Genomic DNA, 8646 nt, shown 5'->3' on the forward strand with positions numbered 1-8646 from the left:
GTCATGCAAATGAAATGTGGCTTGCTATATTGGCTGTTTGGCTATATAGAGATGTTTATTTTGGATTCTGAATTTCTGATCTATGTAGGATTTTTGGATGTTCGACCTGAAAACAAATCAGTGGGAGCAGCTTAATTTAAAGGGATGCCCGAGTCCACGGTCAGGACATCGAATGGTATGATGTACTTAAGACATTACTAATAAGAATGCTAGATTATTAAAATGTTTAATCAGGTTCTGTTTAACCAGAATACTACTGCATGGCAAAGTTCCTCAGTTGAGTTACTACTTACCATTGATTGTGTCTTCACCTGTCAAATCATAGATCCCCTCTTAGTTTATTTTTATTTTTCTTTTTTGCTTTTAGTTGCAACACAAATGTGAAGCTGGAATCATACTCATACCAACACCAAACGAATCAAAATTTCTGAAAACAAAGCTTTATTTATAAGTTCTGCTGGAAATATGGAAGTTAAATGGTCTATTTGGTTTACAGCTTGATTTGGTTCATTTGGACATGATATTCCCAGCTCTTAGCTTGCTTTGCTCATTGCATTTTCTGAAAGTCTTAAGCCAGCAAAGTGAAACATTCTGCTTGTCTCTCTTTCCATTTCTGCTGTATTTGAGATTTTATGCCGCTTTCTTGCTATTGTTATGTTTGGGACTATGCTTCATAAATCTAAATTTATAGTAATCATGCTTTGTGATATCGTATTATGAATCTTAATGTGCATTTAATCCTTGTGCTTTATTATTTGGTTTTTTTGCAGATATTATACAAGCACAAGATTATTCTTTTTGGTGGCTTCTATGATACACTTAGAGAAGTGAGGTTGTTGATGCTCCATATTTTTCAACAATAGCTAATAGATGAGAGTTGTTTTGAAAGTGAGCTCTAAGATATTTTTTCTGGGTTAAACACAAACTAACTGGAAATGCTTCACTTCAATAACATTTCTGTGCCATATGAGTGTTAACAGGTTTTGTATAATCATGCAGGTATTACAACGATCTATTTGTATTTGACCTTGATCAATTTAAGGTAAATATATTTCTTGGGCTACATTTGTTCAATTAATATATTAATGTGCTATCTGCTGGTCTAATGTTACTGCTGATATGCCAAGTTGCATGGTACAATAATGCTGATTTTTTACTCATTAATTGGGACTGATGGAGTTATCATTTGTCCTGTAGTGGCAAGAAATAAAGCCTAAGCCTGGAGCAATGTGGCCTTCTGGTCGTAGTGGCTTTCAATTATTTGTTTACCAAGATGATGTGAGTTAATTATTGGACCTTCTTATATGGATCTAGTTTATGTTTTAAATTTCATGGAGGCATGCTTATATAGCCAATTTTTCCTCTATGTGCTGTATTGTCATTGTGAATCACTAAGGTGGGTCTATGAAGTAATTTTAAGTTCAGAAACTATCTTATTTACATTGTTCTTTCCATATTACAGATATTTCTGTATGGTGGCTATTCGAAAGAAGTTTCTTCTGATAAGAATGGATCTGAAAAAGGAATAGTTCATTCAGACATGTGGTCCCTTGATCCTAAGACTTGGGAATGGAACAAGGTAGTGAGTAGTTTGAAGTTTAATATTAAATGAATTTTTGTAGTTCTAATTTTTATCCTTTTCCCCTCTCTATCTTTCATATGTTTTGAAAATGAGATATCAATCCATATCAAGAGCAATATGGTTTAAGTATCTTTGATTCATCATACAATGTTGGAGAAGTAGAGGCAGATGCTCTTAAGGGATAATTTTACTGTACAACTGTATAACTGTGAAGATGACAAGATGTTGTGTGTGACTGATGTTGAGTAGTCAAAAGGCAACTATAAAATAAGCTTAATGTTGTGGAGGTGAGAATATTGCAACTGATGACTTGATATGCTAGACATCACATGATAAAATTAGGAATTAATGCACCAGTGGAGTTTGGTTAGAAGATATGTGAAAAGGATAATAGGATCTCACTTTAGTTAGTTGCTCATCGGGTCATGTGTGGAAATGACCATTATATAGAAGCATCAGTAAGCGAGAAGAGTACATGGACAATATTGTAATCGCCAGAAGTAGAGAGAGACAAAAAAAGGAAGGCAAAGTGAACTATTAAGAAAGATTTAGAGTTTAATCATTCAACTTTAAACATGGATAATGAAATTATGATAGGAGACTAGTTCTGTATAATTCATAATTCTTATAGCTCACTCCACTTAATAAAACAAGGATTGGTTGGTCTTGTTTTCATCTTAGAAAATTTTGAGCTTTCTTGTAGCTTATAGTTGTGCCCACATTGTAAATCTGTAATAAACTTAAATGTTCATAGCCAGTGTTCAACAGAAGCATAAACTTATTCTCAGTATTCAATTAATAGTGTTTTCTCTTATATTTTTCTTCTCTATCTTCTCCCTCATACACACACAAGGGACCCAGAAAAATAATGTAAATTTATCTCTTCAGGTAACTGATTTTTTCATCATTCGCCCCCTTTCATGATAGGTTAAGAAAAGTGGAATGCCTCCTGGGCCTCGTGCTGGGTTTTCCATGTGTGTTCATAAGAGGAGGGCTCTTCTGTTTGGTGGTGTTGTGGATATGGAAGTAGAAGGTGAGCTCCTTTTTTTTAATGATTATTAATTTTAGCCATTTGTGATTGCATATAGTCTTACTATAAGTTAATAGGAGCCATCAGATGAGATTATATAGTCCTCTATGTGGCCCATTTAACATTTTTGTGACCTTTGTAAACAAGTAATGGCATCTGAGTATCTGACAGTTCACCTAGGTTCTTTTGGAAGGGGAGTGTTTCTTTGTTTATGCTTGCTGTATGGTCAGGCTTCTAATTGCACTAAAATTATGCAGGTGATGTGATGATGAGCTTGTTCATGAATGAGCTTTATGGCTTCCAGTTAGATACCAATCGCTGGTGAGTCCTATATTGTGTCTGCACTTAATACATCATTTTCAGAAGTTGCTAGTTGCTCGTTTAAACTCAATTCTTCCATTATTTTTAAGTTTTCATCATTTTGCATTTACACTAATTGGCATTTTCTGCATGCACATGTTAGGGTTAAAAATAAAATATGCTATAATTAGTTGTTAGATAGGATAGACTAGGTTTTCATGTATCTTGATTAGCTTATTATTGCTCTTGTTTTGGCAACAGGTATCCTATAGAGTTGAGAAAGGAGAAGTCAACAAAAGATAAGGTAGATCCCATGTAAATTATTCCACGTACATTTCAAAAACTCTTGTTTTTAGATCTCTTTTTTCTATGTAATATTATATTGTTTATTAACAAGATGGTTTTGCAGTTAAAAAAGAATGAACAAAAGTGTATTGGTGATGTTGATAATAAGACAGAAGAAACTGAGGATTTAGAGTATGAAGAAGACGAGATTGATGATATATCTCAAAATATTGCTTCAACCGTGACTATTGCTGATAGTGAAACACTAGCCAAATCTGAAGGAAAGTCTAAGGAATCCCGTGCTAAGACTGATGTTCAGAGTTCTTCCTTGCCTGAGGTTGTCATTTTGGACTAGCATATTGTGGCACTTCTTAAGTTTTTCCCAGTTCTGATCAATGATTTTTCTCCGAAATCTGCAGGTAGTGAAGCCTTGTGGACGTATTAACTCCTGCATGGCAGTTGGAAAAGATACATTATATATATATGGTGGCATGATGGAGATTAAAGATCAAGAAATTACTCTTGATGACTTGTACTGTTTAAACCTCAGCAAACTTGATGAATGGAAGTGCATAATACCGGTTTGTTACATTTTCTTAACCCTTTTTTGCCTACCATTACATGCATCCATGCATCACTGCAAATAAAGAGCATATGTATCTGTGCAAACTATACCCAAAACTATGACTTGTTAGCACTGTTTACTGTTATTTAACTTTGTCTACTATGTAATGTGAATTGGGCTGGCTTATAAGTTTTTATTAAATTTGAAAAAATTCTGTTGTAAAATATAACCTGATGATGCTATCGCTCTTGATTTTTCATGAATGCAGTTTATTTAATATAGAATGTCTTATGATAGTAATTGACTAATTTTCTATTTGAATGTGCTTTTTTTTTTTTTAGCTTTATTTTCTGTGGCCTGACTTAGCTTTTTAACAACCCAGGCATCAGAATCTGAATGGGTGGAAGTCTCGGAGGAGGATGATGATGAAGAAGATGAGGAAGAGGATGGTGAAGATGAATCTGATGGGGATAGCGGAAGTGATGAGAATGAAGATGACGAAGAAGAGGAGGAAGAGGTGCACGTTCAAACTGTGTAATTCAAACAAGAATAAAAATGGAGATTGAATTACTCTCCTCTGTAGTATTTATGTAGGTTCATTATAAAAAAATTTTTGAATGTATAATAAATTGCAGAAGGGAAGGCGATTGATTTCTAAAAACAATTTAACCCATCAGAGAGAAAAGGTGGAGAAAACAGTATAAACAATAGAAACTGAGAAAAGATCAACAACATATCCTCTTTTTGGAGTTTTGCCTCTTACTGTAGTTTCATTATTCAAACTTACTTTGTTATTGTTGAAATCTTTCTGTTCTTTATGTATTTTTCTCTTTATAGTTTATACTGTAACCTCCTGTATTATTGACTTGGCTTCACTTTTTGGTCAGTAGAATCAGAATGCATCAGTTCAGATGGGAGATGCTGTTGCTTTAATAAAGGGAGTTGGAAAGAATCTGCGTAGGAAAGAGAGGAGGTCACGGATAGAGCAGATCAGAGCTAGCCTTGGCTTGTCAGATTCACAGAGAACACCATTGGTAATTAATTGGTTTTTATTGATTAAACAGTTGATAACGAATATATGAATTTCACATTGAGTAATAATATAGTAATCCTAAAAGGAAAATTCTAAACGGTACAAAAGTGTTTGGTACTAACAACACAAAAAATTAGGTTAGAAGTCATTGTGACTTGCATGTTGTTATATAAGAAATTTTCTTTCATTTATTTTAAGCAAGCCATTCTTTGATTGAATACAGAACAATTCATATTATTCACACCAACTGTTTTCGAGCTACCAAGTGGTATTCCTAAATTTCTCTTAATTACTAAATGAAGTAAACGATACTTTTTGTTAAAATATAACAAGCATAATAGAAGAGAAGAAATACACAGAATGAGATAACTCTTTTATTGTTATTCTTATTATATGTTACGTGGAGCACCCAAAAGGCTATTTATAGGTGAAAGATGAGATATATGAACCAAATCAAATAAAATATTCATAACTGATTTATAATTAATTCTATTTGATCAATTCCTAACCAAAATCAGATAACAATAAGGACATCCGCATTTAAATATTTCATAACACTTTTAACATTTTGAAACCCTAAAAAGATACTCAGTTCTTCCTTCATTTACTAGTTAGAAAGATTGTTAGGAAGATAAATCATTTCTCTTTCAAATTTTACTACTTTTATGCTGCATTCTTAATTGTTTCTTGTTGCATGTAAAGCCAGGAGAATCGTTGAGGGACTTCTACAGACGTACAAATATGTATTGGCAAATGGCAGCGCATGAACATACTCAGCACACTGGGAAGGTAGGTTCTCCCTTCTCTCTTTTTCCTTTACTATAGTATTTTGATAATTTTCCTCGAAAAATAATTTGATTTATAGTAGTTTTACTGGTTTCCCTATTTCTGTTTATGTTTTGTTTCAAAGTATATTTGGTGTTGATCTCAAATGTTTTCTTATATCGGCCTAGTGCAAAGTGTTGGTTTGATATTAATGCAATTAATGTCTCATTGGAATTGTTTGTTATTTCTTATTGTGCCGATCACATCTAGTGGAATAAGGCTTTGTTGTTGTTGTTATTGTTATTTCTGTTTATGTTGTTATTTCTTATTTTGGATGTATGTAGATGGGTTGACCTGATTGTGTATTATTTTAATAAATGTTGCCAAATGTAGTTGCAAATGATATATGGTGCTCAGTTATATGTTGCTGCCTTATTTTTCTGTTTTCAACTGCGATCAAATTTCAGCTACCTATTTGATAGGATAGAGTAGAAGTATTGGGAGTTTCTTTCAAAATGAGCAATATTCTGGATTCTGGAACTTATTTTTTTTCTAAGAGGCTCCTGGAAATTGTTGGGTTCATTCCCCTTATTCCCTATTCTTGGTAGTGAGTACCATGAAATCCGTTTGTGTGGATGTGGATTTAAAAAACTATTTGATTACATAGGGTTAGTAACCAGCTTTAGACATCAAAATAATAAATAGCCTATTCAAGCTGAGAACAGTAGAATTAAGCCCAATTAATTTTTAATATTTTTTCGGGCAATTTTAATTGTTAATGTAGCTAATATATTATATTATATTAAAATAAAGTAAATATGTATTTAGTGATTTAATAATTAATAATGTTCAATGTAAATTGTTGTTATGTTATATAAAAAATATATTTATTTATAATAATAATGAAAAGTGAAGAGCATTTTCGCAATTTCTGCGCATCAAGCACATTCCAAATCAAACGGGTGTTTTGCCAATGCCATTATCAAATAGTGGAGGGAATAAAATTATTTTGTTTATAAGTTTCTTCCCCTACCTGCGTTCTTTTTTTCATATTTTTCATGGAGTTACTAACTAGGGCTTCATGTCTTTGTGACGAAATTCTACTGTCATAGGAACTTCGCAAGGACGGTTTTGATCTTGCTGAAGCTCGATACAGAGAGCTAAAACCAATTCTTGATGAGGTAATATTTTGTTGCACACTAAAACTTAGGACTAGGAATTATATTCTTACACCTAAAAACCATTTCGCTTTTGGGTACTCAATTCTCTTCGTTGTACACTGCAGCTGGCTCTATTAGAAGCTGAGCAGAAAGCTGAAGAGGCTGAAGGGCCTGAAACAAGTAGTAATGCAAAGAAGAGAGGCAAGAAGAAAACCAGAAATTGATAACTTATTACAAGGTTATGATGCTATAGAAAATGCAATTTGCAATTTTGAGTTAGTTTGATTTTTCATTTCTTGCAAATTTTTAAAGAGGCATGTCTTTCTCAAGATGTTGTAGTAGTAAAGAATTCACTATACAAAAGTGGAAATTTGAATTGATCCTTAGTTGTTTTTGCCTTAAAAAACTCACTATGCTTGTTTCCCCTTTTATATAATGTTTACATTTCTAAGCTTGAAACTGGGTTTTAGCTGTTGTCAATTTCTGTGTCTTCAATCATCAAAACATTATTGGTCCTGAAACTTTAGTAGTTATGAATTGTTCTAATGATAAAATTCAAAAAAAAAAAAATTTGTTGATACTCAAAACTCAAAAGTAGCATAATAAATGTGAACATGTGTGTATAATAAACCTTAATGATTACATGTCACACACTCACATGTACAAACCCTAATACTAGTTGTCAACTGAGGTGTTCTAGTATTTTTATCTATTGATCTTAATTATATATAAATTTTAGGATTGAGATCAACCGCTAAAATAATTATAACATTGGTATTTTTTGAATACTTGACAAGTTTTATTTATCTTATTTGATAGTAATTATATTGAAATAACACTATTATTTTCAAAATATAGGAACACTTAGAATGGGCAAGTTAATTATGGGAGCTAAACCTGAAGCACATTAAAAGAAGAGCCTAACAAGTAACAAGGTCCTCCTTACTTTGTGCTACATGATTGTATTTCTTAATTCTTTGTTAAACAGAGTCTCTTTCAGAGGCTCCCTTTGGCATACCGATACAGATACCGTATCTCAAAAGAAGAACCCACCGCAGTCCCTACTCTAAGATTTTATATATATGAAAGTGTAGCATATTAATTTATGTATTGATGAAATAATTTTATGTCACGCATGCAGGAATTATATAATTTTATATGAGGCCTTTGAGAATCAAAGCTGCATTTGTGTTCACACAGATAAAATCAAAACAGGTATTTTCTCACGCGTGGCTATGTTTGTGAAAAAAAAAAGAAAATAGAGGGAAAATTCAGCTTCAAAGTTATTGTCACTTTTAAGTTCTATGTACTGAAATAGTGGTGGAATCTCTCTCACAATCACAAGTAACGAGAAAGAAGGATAACTTTGAACCTACTATTAAAATATGGATTTAAAAAATTAAAAGAATAAATAAAAAAGAAAAGAAACAGAGGGATCTTAAATACATAATGAAGAATGGCATCTAGCCTGTAACAATTATGGGAAAATGAAAAAGAAGGTATTGTCTTATATATGATTCTGTAAATCTTTTTATTGGTAAAATAAATCAATTTAATTTCTTTTAAAGCTAATTTTTTTAAATGACACCTGAATGAACAAATGTTCTTAAATACCACTTTTATTAGTTTATTCCCTCCCACCTAGTAGGGTAACCAACTAAAGAACATGATATTATACATGATTTTTGCATAAGTACAAAACAAGATGGAATATTATAAACTATGATCTCAGCAAGAAATTTGGAAATTCTAATTTGTAAGTGAAAATTGTGGGATTATGTAACCATATGAGTCACAAAAATTAAATAGCTTGGGTCCATTGAGAAATAGAGATGTGAATCATAACATTCAAATTGGGTGATTAAAATGGAAGAGTGCCTCGATACCATTAAAACTATAGGGTATAGTTATAAGACCATGTTCTAT

At 32.3% G+C, this 8646-nt stretch overlaps 1 protein-coding gene across 1 annotated transcript in view; it reads left to right on the plus strand.

Moving 5' to 3' along the window:
- The window catches only part of LOC107478864 (uncharacterized), a gene marked incomplete in the record, with an annotated part of 8231 nt that extends 1066 nt beyond the window's left edge, over nt 1-7165 (plus strand). Inside the window, 15 exon segments of the mRNA XM_052258586.1 lie at nt 89-175; nt 771-832; nt 1000-1042; nt 1198-1278; nt 1463-1579; nt 2510-2615; nt 2870-2933; nt 3174-3216; nt 3322-3534; nt 3617-3778; nt 4145-4279; nt 4653-4796; nt 5498-5584; nt 6673-6741; nt 6846-7165. Of these exon segments, the coding sequence (XP_052114546.1) occupies nt 89-175; nt 771-832; nt 1000-1042; nt 1198-1278; nt 1463-1579; nt 2510-2615; nt 2870-2933; nt 3174-3216; nt 3322-3534; nt 3617-3778; nt 4145-4279; nt 4653-4796; nt 5498-5584; nt 6673-6741; nt 6846-6944 (1512 nt within the window).
- Between the last annotated feature and the right edge of the window lie 1481 nt (nt 7166-8646).

This window comes from Arachis duranensis, chromosome 3, assembly GCF_000817695.3.
Source record: "Arachis duranensis cultivar V14167 chromosome 3, aradu.V14167.gnm2.J7QH, whole genome shotgun sequence".
Lineage (NCBI taxonomy): Eukaryota > Viridiplantae > Streptophyta > Magnoliopsida > Fabales > Fabaceae > Arachis > Arachis duranensis.